The sequence below is a fragment of the Poecilia reticulata genome, linkage group LG5 (genome assembly GCF_000633615.1).
Source record: "Poecilia reticulata strain Guanapo linkage group LG5, Guppy_female_1.0+MT, whole genome shotgun sequence".
In the NCBI taxonomy this organism is placed as follows: Eukaryota; Metazoa; Chordata; class Actinopteri; order Cyprinodontiformes; family Poeciliidae; genus Poecilia; species Poecilia reticulata.
Genome location: NC_024335.1, coordinates 4,608,409 through 4,624,214, shown reverse-complemented (window position 1 = coordinate 4,624,214; position 15,806 = coordinate 4,608,409). Strand labels below are relative to the sequence as shown.

Sequence of the window (15,806 nt, the reverse complement as noted above, 5' to 3'; positions counted from 1 at the left end):
TTTTTTTTTTTTTGCTGTCAAAGTTTACAAATGTTGAGTAGATGTCACTAGATGTTCAACTTGTTGTGGTCAAGAAATAGTCTAAAGTTGAGCTGCATATTCAGAACTTAATAATCTGCCAGAGGGATTAATTCATAATTTCACAGCAATTTTATCTCAGATTAAATACAGAAAGTTTGTTTCTGATGTGCTTCATAAAATCCCGAAGCAGCTATGACATGGTTAATTCTTCCTAGACATCAAAGATTTCTGAAATTTACAGCATAGTATTCACAGTACTCACAATCAACATTTCAAATATGTCTGATGCATTTCCTATTCATCTAGATTTGTTTTTCTAATCTCTACATATCAAGAATTTCCCACCTTGAAGCATAAATATCTAAAACAGACTTCTTAAGAGTAAAAAAAAATGCATTTTAGATATCTACGATTTCATTGTTGTTACTGATTAACCAAAGCTAATTTTAAACATCCAGTATGTAAAACTGTTTTATATATTTATACTTTATCTCAGTTTTCCAAAGCAATGAATAAAAGAGGAAAAACGTCATTGGCATACTCCACTATTCAAATTATGACTGCATAAAAAGCATTTAGTAATTACAGATTATAATTGAAGCTATGTGAATCCAGCAGTGTCCCAGACTGCCCTTTGGACTCCATTAGGGAAGTGGGTGAAAGGAGGATGTTAGCCAAGTTTTACGGAAAATTTCTCTCAACTCCTGCATCACGCTGTGGAGGGTAAGCAGCTCCTGTAGCAACAAACTGTGGCCCACACAGCAACACCCTGACTGTTCATTGTTATTGGTTTAAATATTTCTACGTCAAGTATGACATACATATTCACTAAGTAGTGAATATAGGGGAAATCAAAATATATGGAAACCATGTATTTTATCTCAGCAAGTTGACGAAAGGAAGTTTTAATATTAAATGGGCAACAACTGCATCCCATGTTTTTAAAATCTAAGTTTCTTCAAGTAAGAATTATATTTCACATATCAACAAAGTTTATTTTCATGAAAATGTGCAGTGCTATTGAAACCAAGAAACACATGAATGTTGAAACAATGACATTTGTCGTCGTATAAAGACGTACATTTAAGATATCTGAAATGCCAGGTGTGAAAAATAGATTGGGATATCTTTATATCCCACTTTTGTTTTATATAATCCAGTTACTTTAAATTGAAAGAGAATCAACCTGAGTCAATTCAAAAGTGGTTTTCAATAATTATGCAATTTTACTTGTAAGAGGAAAACAACTCTATCACCTGCTTACTACTATTAACCACATTGTTTGCTTCAGTCTTCAGTTTGACTTGCAGAGTTGAGAAATTGCTCAAATAGAATGTAGCTGATAATATAAAGCAAAAAAGTTTCATAAAGGAACACGTCATGTCTGAAGGAATTTAAGGACAGATGAGAAGCAAATTCACTGTCATCTACTAGTCTGAAAAATGTCATTTTTATGGCTTTTGGACTCCAGTGAATCACAGTAAGAGCCATCCATCCACAAATGGATAAAACATAGATCAGTGATGACCTTTTCACAGGAGTGGCTGACCAAAGAACATCACTCAGTGTGACAATATCTCAATCAATGCAGGCCTCTCTTGCCTCAGTTAAGGTCAGTGTTCTTGATTCAACAGTAAAAGAAAAAAGATGGGGTAAAAATGGCATACATGCCACACAGAGCGCGGAGGTGAAAAGAAGCGCTGACCTAAAAGAACACAAAGCCCTTCTCACTTCTCGCCTAAAACATCCCAGTGATCCCTTTATGGAGGAAAAAAATTGTACTGGCAAAGCAAAAGCATAACTTTTTGAAAGGTTAGTTTTCCATCACATCTTGTGAAAATCCCCATTAGACTGACAATCAAACATGATGATGGTGTAGGATTGCTGTGCACCCTTTGCAGTCAGTTGACTTGTCATAAATGATGGAACCATACTTTCTGGTTGCTATCAGAAAATGTTGTTGGATGTTCTTCCTGCATGGTGATGATATGAAGCACACCAGGAAGGTCACCTCTCAATGACTTAAAAAAATAAGTTAAGATTTTGAAATGGCTTAATCAATGTCTGGTTTAAAATTTGATTGAGATTCAAAAACAGGCCATTGGCACTTAGAACCACATCATGGATAAATGTATTGAATAAAAACAATTCAGGCAAGAAGAGTGAAGATTAAGTCCTCTTCAGATTATCTTTTTCTAATTTTGAAGTTTGTAATCTAAAAAACTATAATAGATTGCTCAATTATCTAAATGTTTAAGTCTAATAAAAAGCCCAAAAGAAGAAATCTGTGATGGAGCAAAAGCTTTTTCACATACTTTTTCATTGTACCATCATCATTTTTTAGCTCTTTCTTCTGGTGTTACGACCCTCAGTCTGTTTGTTTTGGGTTGCTTTTAGGTATTTGAAGAAGCAGCAGGTTTCCATTTTTGACAGGTAAAAAAACTCACTGTGTTCTATCTGGAAACACTAAACCAAAAGAATTTGAATTTTGGTCCCATTTGAACAGATGCACACAGAAACAACTCACAGATGGCAATTCTTATGTGATGCTACATTAATGAGCATGTAGAGGACTGACTGTCAAACATAAAGGACGGCAGTATGCAAATGTTACGTTTAGTGAATGTTTTAATTGCTTAAAAATTTTGATTCTGTTTACTCTTTATGTGAAATTCATTAAAAATGTGCCTAAAGGACTTTTTTTTATTCCTCTTTTCAGGAGTGAAGAGATGTTTATTTCTAAGACATCCTTGGAGCTGATGACAGAGTGATGGGGAAAACAGGAGTGCAGACATCTTCTTTGAAACTTTTAATATGAAAGATGGAGGAGTCAAGCACTGCTTTCACCTCCGAGTATAATGACAGCACCTCGACATGGACACCCATGGCCTCTGCTCCCAGCAGGCAGCTGGACACACTTCCCAACCCGCTGACTCGATTCAAAGACCTGACAGGACTGCTTTTCATGGTGACCCTGAACGTTCTCGCACTTCTGGCCAACACCGCAGTGATGGTGGTCGTTATCAAAGCCCCTCATCTCAGGAAATTTGCCTTTGTGTGCCACCTCTGTGCAGTGGACCTGCTGTGCGCCATCTTGCTCATGCCTCTCGGCATCGTGTCCAGCTCGCCGTACTTCGCAGAGGTCGTGTTTACTGTGCTGGAGTGCCAGATCTACGTCTTCCTCAACGTAATCCTCATAGCTGCCTGTATCTTCACCATCACAGCCATCAGTGTGGAACGGTACTACTATATTGTCCACCCCATGCGCTATGAGGTCAAGATGACCCTGAAGCTGACTTCGGCTGTTGTGGTGATGGTGTGGGTGGCTTCGGCCATTCTGGGCTTTTCCACTGTTTTCGGATGGCCGTCTTACGGCCTGAAGTCCATCAGTGCTGCACACTGCTCTCTTCACTGGAGCCACAAGGACCACAGGCGTATTTTCTCTGCTCTCTTCAGCGTCACCTGTTTCTGTCTGCCAGCTGTGGTGATCTTCGCTGTCTACTGCAATGTGTACAAGGTGGCCCGAGTGGCGGCGCAGCAGCATGGGCCTCTGCCCTCATGGACGAACACTCAGGTCAAGCACCGCTCAGACTCCATAAACAGTCAGACGACCATCATCACGACTCACCCCGCCCCTCGCAGGATAACAAGAGATCGGCCTTTTATTGGCAGTAAAGCTGCTCTGACCCTCATGATTATTGTTGGCCAGTTTCTAATCTGCTGGCTGCCATACTTTGCCTTCCACCTCCATCTGATACTGAACTCAAAACCTCACACACCTGATGATTTGGAGGTAGTGGTGACCTGGTTGGCGTATTCTTCCTTTGCTATGAATCCTTTCTTCTACGGACTTCTAAACAGACAGATCCGCGAGGAGCTGTGTAAGTTGAGGCGCTGCTACTCAACATACCCGACAGACCCGGCCTTTTCCAGCCACGAGGGCTCGGGCCATGAAAACTTCCTGCAGTTCCTCCATAGGACCAGTTGCACGATAGAGACACGTGCAAGCTTTGCAATGCCCAGTCCCAGAACCACTCTGGATCAAACTGGGCAGACTGGTTTCAGGATACCAGGTCAGATTCCAGAAGAGTTGAACTAGATGTACCTCACAGCTTTGACACGATGTTGATAACCTGCTGGAGTGTAGAAGTCATATAAAATAGCGTGTTTTAATTACTACCAGCAAATCTTCACACAAAAACATGAAAAACATAATTTGTTATGTCTTTTAAAACTTGATACTGTAAAATCTGTAAAAGCTCTGAAATGATCGTAAAGTCATTAATGCTTTTCCAAACAAACTCTACTTTTATAAACTATTTATAAGCTACAACTTAATAGTTCTAGTTTCAGAAAGAGGGGGTCTGTGTATATAATATTGTTAGTTCGGAAGTCTGAATCAGTCAACAGGTTTACATACAAATCATAGATCTTGTAGGTTGGATTCGGGATCTAATTATTAAAAGTGGATCGCTCTTCCTTTTGTAAAAATATTTTTACAGCCTAAAGAGAGCATGTTATTTTATAATTTCATTTAAATACAAGTAATATTCTGCAAGGAATTACTTGATCATTTGTTTAAATATTTTTCTTTTCCTATGAATTTAATGATTATAGAAAAGCTGTGATCTTTTACATCATCATATGAATCTGTTTGTGTTTAGACATTTTTTTCTGAAAACAGATTGTCATTCACCTTGGTACATTTCTCTTTAGCTTATACAGTCTTAATTTATACAGTTTTAATTTAAAACATTTTTTTTTACATTTCGACAATAAACAGTCATATAATCTCTCTTAGTGAACATGTTGGTGTAGTGTACGACAGTAAAAAGTGAATTTGAATGGTAGCATATTCATTTGTAAGAATGGTCCAGTCAAAGTCCAGACCAAAATTCAATTGAAGATATATGGAAAAAGTTACAAATTGCTGTATTCAGGCACTTACATCAAATTTTTTGAGCTTAAGTTATTTTGAAGAGAACAGGGTTAAAATGTGTAAAGACATACCCAAACAGACTTGCAGCTGTAATTTCGATAAAAGGTGGTAGCCTTGAATTACCTTGAATAAAAAAAAAAATCCTCAACACACTTTTCAGATTTTTATTTGTAAGAGATTCTTATGCCATGTTTACTTTTCCATCTACTTTACAGTTATGTGCTAATTCATGTTGGTCTTTCCTGTTAAAACACAATAAAAAAAAAAGATAATTTTCCAGAATTCTTTGTGTTTTGATGTCCTTTCTGTATTCTCATGTGATTTTAACTTTAGCTAAAAACGTGATTTATGTCAAACTTTGTAGCTTAACATATATAAAACTTACGAACAACAACGCAAATACAAGAGCTTTGTTTTCAATTTATTGTCTTCAGTAACTGTGAGAATATTTCTGGATTCCATGGTGAGTATTATAATAGTATTGACGAAACATAAACACAGCAGCGCTGACTAATTACTGTGACATATTTTGTCTTTGTAATGAAAAGCTCAGTGGCCTGTAACCTGAATTTCGTGTGTTTGCTTGTAAAAAGTCTGTGATCAAAACTGAGCCTAGTTAGCACATGGTTATGTAAGCAGAAAATGCCATTTCGTAACAGATGATGTGAGTGTTTTTGGTGCCCACTTGTGTGCAGCGTCATAAGCACATCTTAGAGTTCCTTTTTTTAATAGTTGCATCATATTGATATGTTTTTTTTATGGCGATATTATTGGATTCACCACTGCATTAGTCAAGTTTTCTCATGAAAACAGATTTCTATCACAGCTGCTGATGCCTGTGCAGTGAATATTAAGACCAAGTCTGCCTCTGTGACACACAGATTAGGATGAGGGGATAACATCAGCCAGACACACCAGTCCAGACTGACAAATAGAATGAGCATGCTCAGCTAAATTTGTGCAAATCCTGTAACTTCCCATGGATGTTCTCCAAAAAAAAAAAAAAAAAGCAGTTCAGAAATAACTTGATTACATATTGCGTTATGTAAAAATCTATCTTGCTTTTATGGGATATTAAAGAGACAACAGAAATAGCTGAGCGTGTCAAGGGTGAACCAGACCTTCCGACAGGCTTTAAAAAAAAAAAAAAAAAAAAAAAATGAAGAAAAACATGCACAAACACACTTGTACAAACAGCAACTAAGATGCCTTTTTATTGACCCCTGGATGTGTTCAACACGAGATAACACTGCGCCATTTTATGGTGTTTGGCTGCAAACAAATCCATGTAAGTGCCGAAGAGAGCTACCAAAACTGTTCTGTTGATGACAGTGAAGCAGAGTGCTGTTATCAAAGGCAGCGCAATAAAATGAACACTACAAATATGATATGATTTTCCAACGGAGGTTTACTTTAGCATCACTTACACTTCCAGAAGCTTCGCACCCTGATGTCAGAAGTTCATGTTGTGCTGATGACATTCATAATCATTTTGACCATTAATGATGGATTCAAACTATTCATTTGAAAAAAAAAAAAACTCATTTAAAACACAATGAGTTGCCAGGAGCTTAAAGATGCAGAATGATTTAATAGTGAGAAAAAAATAACAGCAAATAGAAAAATGGACAGAAATAGGCAGAGGAACAGACTAATGAACACAAATTATTCCAAAGGATTTGAGTTAAAACATAAAATTGTCTATAAATCAAAATGTGAACAGGTATAACACATAACAAATAAACAAAATAAACATAGAAAAGGACACAAAAAAGGTATTTGGGAACATTGAGATTCTGGAGAACACAATTGTGTCCAAAATTTTCACCATCTGGCCGTTGTGTTGAGTTAGAGTTGGTGAATGTGGAGGCAGTCCTCCTTTTTTATTATCCCATCCACTTATTTACCAATCATCAGTTTCTCTGGCAGCAAAACAGTCCCACAGCATGACGTTGCCACCACTATACATGACAGTTTGTAGAGTCTTCACACCATACTTTAACTCACTTGAAGGTGTTGATATTGTAGCATTGCCAGTGGCCGCCATTGTCTCATTCCACGTAAACGTGAAACTTAATAATAACCAGTAATTTCTGGTTCCTCACAGGTTTAATGCTCAGTAGTTCTTCTGTCCTTAACCATAGGAAAAGGACTTCCAAAGGTGACTCTGTTTTGGAGCGTCTGTAATTTACTACTAGTAAATTAAATCGAAAAACCTCCCTCTTCAGTGGGAGCTCTAATTAAATCAGGACAATTACAAATGTTCTTTCTCCCCTGCGAATCTCATTCATAGTAGATCAAACATAAACGCCATCCTTCAGAGAACAAGACTTTATGTTTGGAGCCTGATTGACTGTGGCTGCACTTAACACTAAATCTAAGGAAAAAGGTTTGTTCTTCTTGTGATGCCTGTTTAATTTAAACTTGATGAGCTGCTCTGTTGCACACAATGATGAATAATGCACAGTAGAGGTGATGAGACAGTCACTCCTGAGGATTCAAAGGGAAAGAAGGTGATTGATGTTGCTATTTGAAGGAGTGAATAACATTATTTTGTCAGACCCTCAAATGGTTTGAGCAAATATAAAACATGGCAGTTGGTAAAGTATCTTATCAGAGCTCATGTAGAGAGCTCAGGTTTGTAATCTCTGCTGTGAGATAACAAACCCACAACAGGATGGACTTGTACAGCATTGTTTTGCATTTTAGGAAATCATTTTAGAGGATTTTTAGCTAATAATTTGAGAACCCCCCCTCCCATCAATGATTTTCATGTTTTAGCTGTAAAGATGGATTCTAACTGCTGTAAGCATTTCACTAAATAACTTGATTTCAAAGAATGGAAAAAGAGCCATGTTGTCTACATATAAAGGTATAATAATAAAAAAATTTGAGATGATCTTGTTTTATGCATTGGACATTTGGAAAACCCAAACTGTAAAAACGACTAACAGTTGGCAATGGCAAGACATTATGCAACTCATATAATTAATACATGTTAAACTGCAAAACTACAAAACAACTGATAAGGATCAGTTTGTCAAGTGACTTATTAGTTGAATCTGTATAGCTTACCTATTTTGGACTCACTTCTTTTTTCTATGGCAATTCTTAGAGACGTAAATTCATCCTCCTATATTTATGCAACAATGTGGAACTGGACTGGAAGTTTTTTTTTAATTTGTTGATCAGGATGAACACTGCTAAGTGGATGTGACAGTCTGTCTGACCTATTGTTCTGCAAACAGCTGGAGTGACAGGTGCTGAGCAGGAACACGGTGGCACATCCAACATGCCCCACATAAGCTGCTGATGTTGGCAGCAGACGGTATCAGCTTTAATTAGTGTTGAACTGTTGCTCTTGTTGCAACAAACTAATACTTCCTCCACTCTGTGGCATTAATTTGATTAAAACCAAACCACTGTGATTCAGCTTGGTTTGTAAATGACAAGAGTCAGCTCAGAAAGGGGCTCGTCTTTGCAGGTTTATCATGGAACTGTTTCAAAAAAAGGTGCTTGAGTGACGTTAGAAAAGAATCACCACGGCAACATTTGAGCCGAATTTGTGTACATTTCAGATAGTATGTCTACAGAAGCTGCTTCCCATCTTACATTGTATTCCAGCGTGTCAGAACACAACACACAATTATTTCTTAATTGCAAGTCTGGAGAGTGACAATGACGTGCGTGCTACCAGAGGTTGTATTGACATTGTGGGAGGACACAGGCATTATGTTGGGAGAATGGGCCTGGTGAAGATTTCTTAAGGATACAGACACTTGTAGATCAACTCCCTGGAGTCAAGCAAAAAAATATTTATTCTAATACTCCCATCTCACCACCATGTCGCACATCTGCGAGATCCAGAGAAAATGAATTCATGTTTAAAGATTTCACCATTTTTAACAAAGGGTCATTTCTATTTTTTTTTTATTTATTTCTTGTCTAGGTTAGCTTCATTAGCTATTTACTATCTAATAAATTTACTAACTAATGAAGCTACTAAAAACATAGTTATTAGTTGCAGCTTCTCATAATCTCCAGATCTTAAAGAACTGAATTTCAGGAAGTAAAATATGTGGACTGAAAGCCAAGGATAGAGGCTACAATGTGTGACCACCTTTTGACATTTGATCAAGTATAAGAATTACGAATCTAAGCTTTTATAGGGACTGATGGATGGTTAATGTTAGCTGAACAGGTAAGTAATGTGTGTATCCTTGATATAAAACACAGTCAATGTATCCAAGCTGGGAGATTGCAGAACAATTATGTCATCTCAAATTAGAAAGTTAACATTATAGAGCTGTATTAGTTATTGTTATTATCATCTAATTTTATTTATGGAAATTCGTAAAAAAAAAAAAGGTTAGCATTGTTGTAGATGCTTAACCTGGAAATAGTTAATTTTCTAGAGAAATCCAGTTAATTTACTTATCAGAGCTGTGACATGAGTCATCGTTTTCTCAGGGTTTACTCCATTTTGTTTCAGTCAGACACATACACCCACACACACATACACGCACACACACGCACACACCCCCGCACACACACACACACACACACACACACACACACACACACACACACACACACACACACGCACACACACGCACTCACACGCACACACACACACACACGCCCACACGCACGCACACACACTTTGTCGACCTCACCTGTGCAGCTGGAAACAAACAAGCTCCATCTGGTTAGGTGTGCAGTGCATTAGCATGCCTTCGTCTCCTGCACCGAGTCAGGAAATTCCCTGCCATCAATACTCCGTGTCCTCTTTCTGTCTCCATCCAGCGATCTGACTTTATCCTTACCATGGAAACACTCCAGTGGTCAAAGCAAACAGAACAATGACTTAATGTACAGCTTGTCTCGCACTTACAGTGATGTATTGTGCACTGCTAGTTTGCATTTTTTTCAAATGGAAATATCTTGCATCTATTTTCTCTTATCCCTGTGGGGATGCAGTAAGATTAAGAGCACTGAAAGTGTAGCCTGTATGTTTTCATATGTAGCAACATTATTTTCAAGTCAATCTGAAGCACAATACCTCACAATAATTTTACATGAGCATCTACTGAATTAGTTCATTTTTGTGAGACTGAAAAGATGAGAGGCTGCAGAATAACCTAAATTTTAGTGGGTTGTTGTGTTCTAATATGGAGCTGTAAATGGGTCCAAAGTTGAAGGAAGAGGAAAGATCTTTTTAAATGTATAACGTTAGGTGACATAGACAGTAGATGGAGAAAATTCATGAAAAAAAAATAAAATAAAATAAATAAACTATATGTGGAATTCAAAATTTTTCCAATGACAGCCTGATGTGATTTTCCAGTGATACCACAGAGGGGAGCTGGTGGTGGCACCGACCTTCCCTGTGAATTTGTTGGGTTCTGCTTGAGTATTTTTTATGCATGGATTTTACGAAGAGAGGACAGAAAATATGCAATATTTATTTACTTATTTATTATGATGTTCTACTCTAGACATGCACATAGTTTTGCTTTACCCTTATCCCTGACACAAGTCAAAATAATGCCATAATCACATTTTTAGGTAAAAGAATTGGGAGAGAGTTATAGTATTTTCAAAGCATGAACATAAAATATTATCAGAAACTAAAAATAGGATGTTCTAACTTATCAAATTCATGTATAGGTATTAGGTACTTGAAAATATGAACTTATTGAAGTTGCTCCAAAAAGTGGGCCACACTAAAATCATTTTGAATTTACACTTGAAGTGGCGGATTCCCTCCACAAGGGGGCAGTATTGTCTCATACTTCAAGTGCCTGCCCTGCCTACTTGAACAAATAAAGAAAATACAAGAGTCTGTGAAATGAATGAAATCCCAGAATCTGGAAGACTTTGGTCAAATACTTCATTATTGCCTCTGCATTTGTGTGTACTGTGCATATTTCTGTGCATTGTTTTTGTTTCCATGACTACATTTAAACTACAGTGTTTCAGTGCTAACAGAGCCACGATCATGTTTAAAGTATTTATATCCTCCTCAACCCCTTCTTTCCTCCACACTGCACAGGAAAATGATCTTCACTTGAAATACCAGCTGTAAATACCACCCAGGCCACTGTAACGTTCCCAATATAACCTCAGCGCTCAGCCAACTGGAAGGGTCCGGTCAGTGGCCTTCTGTCTGGGCTGTTGGGAAAGTGACAGGCGACCCTCTCTGCTCCCTTTTTTGTCGTATTTATCCGGCATTTAAAATGGATACCCTGAAGAAAGACGAAGATTCGGAGGAAGTGGAAATTGATCTGGGGGACTCGAGTGACCTTGAAGAGTCTGAAGATGGGGAGGAACCGCAGACGTTATGGAGAGCCCAACCCTCTCTGGATGAGGAGGAAAACATTCACACATCCACTCTGGTGGAAATCAGTGATACAAAACCACTGATTACTTCACGGGACGCCCGAGGTATCAATGACTGCCTCAAGGTAAAACAATCTTGCAGTAGCTTAGTAAAGATGGCCTAATACGATGTTTTGTGCATTTGTAATTCAGCTAAACAATTTGATTTAAAAAATACCATAAACGTTGCATTTTCCCTAGCTTATAAAGCGCTTCATCAGTGGCAACTGTTCATGATGACTGAATTAGTCCTTTTGACTCAAAGGTAGGGTTTGAGGATGTGATAGCTGAGCCGCCATCGGTGCGTAGCGGGGACAGAGTTTGGATCTGGAGCAATGCTCTGTTTGAAGTGTCCAGGGTCTGGATTTACAGGATAGTCACCGCTCTGCTGGCCCTTCCCATGTCAGCTATCTCTGGTCTTTTGTTTGGCCTCCTAAGCTGCTTCCACATTTGGTAGGTTGATTTTTTTTTTCCTGCTTCATTTAAGAAATTGTTTTAATGGTGTAACTTTTCAAAATAAAGCAAATCAAAAATACAGTATTGTGAAAAAGTATTTTCCCCCTTGTTCCTTTTTTTTTGCACTAATGCTCAAGATTATTAAAATAACTATAAGACAAATAATATCTGAATGATGGTTTTTGATTTATTTATCAATAGATTAAATTATCATTTGAAAACGAATTCAGTTTGTTTTGGTTTTACATTTCTGGAAAACATTTAAATGCAATTAAAGAAAAAAAAAATCTGCATGGAGGCAGATACTTCCACACAGCACTGTAAAGGGGATGTTTGCGGTTTATTTTTTAACATAAACTATATCTGGATGTTTCCAGCTGACCTATATAATGTCTGTGTTTTCCTGTTCTGCGACAGGATGGTCCGGCCCTGTGTTCGTTGTGTCCTCATCGGTAACCGCTGGATACTGAGCTTCTGGGACATCATGCTGCAAGTTGTTGTGGTCCCATTCCTAACGAGTGCAGGAAAATGTTGTGGAGGTTTAGGTATACACCTGGCCAAAGAATGACCCGAGAGACAGACTGGACGCGTTGATGATGTGGACAAAGTTTTGTTTATGTGGACTGAAACATAAGCAGCACTGACTTTTGACTGTTTAATAAAAATAATATATACTGTGTCTAGGGAAAAAAAAGGTATTCATACCCCTTGAACTTTTTCTCACTTTGTCTTTTTACAACAACACACTTTGATGAATTTAATATTAATTTTGTGCTATAGAGCATTTAATACATATCTGAAAAGTGTGGTGTGTGCATTTGGACCTATGAGTCAATGGTTTGTTCAATCACCTACAGCTAAAATCCTACCTGGCATGTCTAGGTTGGTACATCCTGTTTCTTATCTTCCCATTCACTCTGATCAGATTCCCTTTCCCTACTTGAACAGAGCATCCCTACAGCATGATGCTGCCACCACTTTGGTGATGGTACGCTTTGGGTGAGGTACAGTTGAAGTCTTTTCTCACATTGTGGAAAGCTAGGCCATTAAGATCCATGTTTGGTCTCATTTGGCCCAAATCAGGTCTCCTGCTTGTTTTCTGTGTCACCTACATGGCTTGTTGCAACCTGCAAACATTTCTTCCTTTGATTTTCTTATTGCCACTCTTCCATAAAGTGCAAACCAGCTGTTCACCTGTCAGCCAATTCTGGTTCTCTGTAGCCCCTCCAGAGTCACCAATGTAGATCATCAGCATCAATAATGAGATTATATCACACACACATACACATACAGTTGGAGTACTTAGATTACACTTCTGAAGAAGTTAGTTGCACGTGATTTCATTTAGAAGTGTCAGAGTAAAGGGGGTTGTGTAAAGACCTACTCAGCACTTTTTCCAGATTTTATTTGTTAAAACATAGCTTGGAACTTGTAAATGACTTTTACTTACATTTTAAACTAAGCACAAATGACATAAAATCTCAGTGAGACTAATTTAGTGGAGTTCTTGTGTCAAAATATAAAAAAGATCAAAGGATAATAGTTTGGCAAGGCATTATACGTTTTTCGGGTGAAATACCTGAGAATGTGAAAAATGCTAATCTTTTTAGAGCTTCATGTAGTTTATGCACTGATGTAATCCCTAAAAATCATGCCCACAGTCTGAAATCATTTTGATGACTCTGTTTTAGACAGGCTGTACTTTTTCCCTTCTGACATTAAAGTGGAGGTTCCAGTTATCGCATTTTCCGTCTTTAAGAATTTATAAACAATGTTCTTATTTAACTTTGGTTACATGATTGCATGAGTCGCCTCCACCCAATCTGAAAAAGCTCCCTAATTTATGTTCCTCATCAGCGAGATTTTCCACCACAGTTTGCAGTCCTTAAGGATCGTGATGTTTTGCAGTCATAGTCCAAACGAGGGCATAATTACGTGCTGTCATGACAGAACATTGATGAGAACTAAACAGGAATTGGTTTCTTCATTGTGAAAATGGTTTCTATAACAACCCAGACATCTAAATGACATCCAGGATCCTCAAAGAAGCCTGAATAAGTAGATTAAAGATTGTTTTATCTACAAGAAGCATTTGGAGCTAGTCAGTAAATTGTCAGCATTAATATCTTTCTGAGCACTTTTAAAGGGAGCCTACACAATAAATCTCAGAATATAATGTCATTTAATTAGTGTTTTTTCATTGTCCAGAAGAAAAAAAGTGACTTTTTTATGCATCATGGATTATCTTGCAGTACAGTCCTTCTTTAAATTCAGTCTTCTGATGCAAAAGTGTGAGAACATTCTGCAGATTTCCAAGTCGAAAACACACAAGTACCATAATTATAAAGTTTAGAGATAAAAACTGCTTCCACTGCTCTTCATTGTCACTCTTCTCCATCCACTGTCTTGTATTAACTGATTCTGATAGCTTAAATACCTTCTACAGTGCAGAAAATAGAGGAAAAAAAGAAAAGTCAGAGAACAAGAAGGTGTGCTCAAGGTACTGTATCCAGTTTCTCATTTTATGTGAGTTTGTCAGCAGGGCCTTGTCCTGAGATTAAACTGTTGCTTCCAGCTGTTCAGACTGGTATTTCCTATGGAAGCTTGTTATTGTTGATATACAGGATTTCCCACATTCTGCAGCTGATAGAATACCACGGGGATCGGCATTCAAACCACGGTGCCCGACTTTATCGTGATAGAAACAATCTTTACAAAAATGTGTGTATTTCACAGAAACTTATGATTTATGAAGTCTTTTCTTATCCATCTGTCATATTGTGTTTTAATTGCAAAGCTAGACAAAGTCCTCCAGTCTAACCTTTTAACTAATCTATTGAGTAGAATAACTCCATGTTTGAACATTTGAAAGTGAAAACAGTTCCAGCCTGGAGATAGTCATATTTACAGGAACAGATAGTTTACATTCTCAGTCTTTCTCTAGTCTGGGGGACGTGGTCAAGGAAAGCTACAGAATACATTTAAGACTGTCTGAAGTGACTCATCTCCTGTTTTATTACAAGCTTCCTTATGACGCATTTATCAGCCTCCCCTGATCACTCATTTCCTGAATGCTGCTGACTTCAGAGACTAAGGCTATGTTCACACCGAAGCCTGAAGTGGCCCAAATCCAATTTTTTTCCCATTATATGTGACCTGTATCAAGTGAAACAGAAACAAAAACTGATTTCAAAAAAAGGTGGAAATGAGCATTAATCTCTGAGGTGTGAACATAAGAGAAACATATCAAGAGAAACAGAACTAAAGAATCACCAAACGGAACCAGAACCAACAGTCTTACAGTCTCTGAGTCCTTGTGTCAGGAATCACAGGTGTGGTGCCACGATTTTGAGTTGAGAAATATAAAATACAGCTCTTGGACTTGGATGAGCAGAAGTCTTAGTCGCTTCCATTAGGGAGATAAAAGTTGACTCCAGACCAAAGCAAGATGCTCAGTTCTATTTTTTTGGCTTCTGGTGTTGGGAGACAAAGAATCAAAGGCAGTTCTAAACTTTTTAATGTCTCTTTTTTTATTTGCTCCTCCTCTCTGTTCTTAAATTCTATCACCTGTTGGAACAAAACAAATATAGGCTGCAAAACTTGCTTTCTTTAAATTATTGAGAGACAAGCAATTTTTAGGAAAGTTAGACTTCAACTAAAATAATAATTTATTGTTGAATTTCTTAACATAAACACACCCTTTTAACTTTTATTAGTATTTGTAGGCATTTTTCTTTTGTCTTTGTTTAATTTTCAATGTTTTCTCAACAATAGAAAAAATATTGACTAATGTAGATGATTTTTGTGATGCTAAATACTATTAATCTAAAATGTACACAGAACCTATTAAATATGAAATAATATTTAGTTAGTGGGAAGGAATTGATCCTTTAGGCTAAATTGTTTTATGAATTATGAAAGTGATTGATTTGTTTTTATCACCTAGCTTAAAATAGCTTATTAATGGTGAAATAAAATATCATTATTCTCATTTAAAGACAACATAAGT

General features: G+C 37.4%; 2 protein-coding genes across 2 annotated transcripts; both read left to right on the top strand.

The window, feature by feature from the left end:
• Positions 1–663: 663 nt before the first annotated feature.
• LOC103464551 (probable G-protein coupled receptor) lies at positions 664–5,233 on the top strand. The gene is made up of 3 exons (XM_008408729.2): positions 664–744; positions 2,419–2,454; positions 2,741–5,233. Exon 3 carries the CDS (start codon positions 2,843–2,845, stop codon positions 4,118–4,120), a length of 1,278 nt encoding a protein of 425 aa, XP_008406951.1. The 5' UTR covers positions 664–744; positions 2,419–2,454; positions 2,741–2,842; the 3' UTR covers positions 4,121–5,233.
• A 5,725-nt stretch (positions 5,234–10,958) lies between these two features.
• Positions 10,959–13,978, top strand: cav4a (caveolin 4a). Its single transcript, XM_008408730.2, has 3 exons — positions 10,959–11,427; positions 11,607–11,794; positions 12,215–13,978. The coding sequence occupies exons 1-3, from the start codon at positions 11,200–11,202 to the stop codon at positions 12,363–12,365; spliced, it is 567 nt and encodes a 188-aa protein (XP_008406952.1). The 5' UTR covers positions 10,959–11,199; the 3' UTR covers positions 12,366–13,978.
• Positions 13,979–15,806: the final 1,828 nt, after the last annotated feature.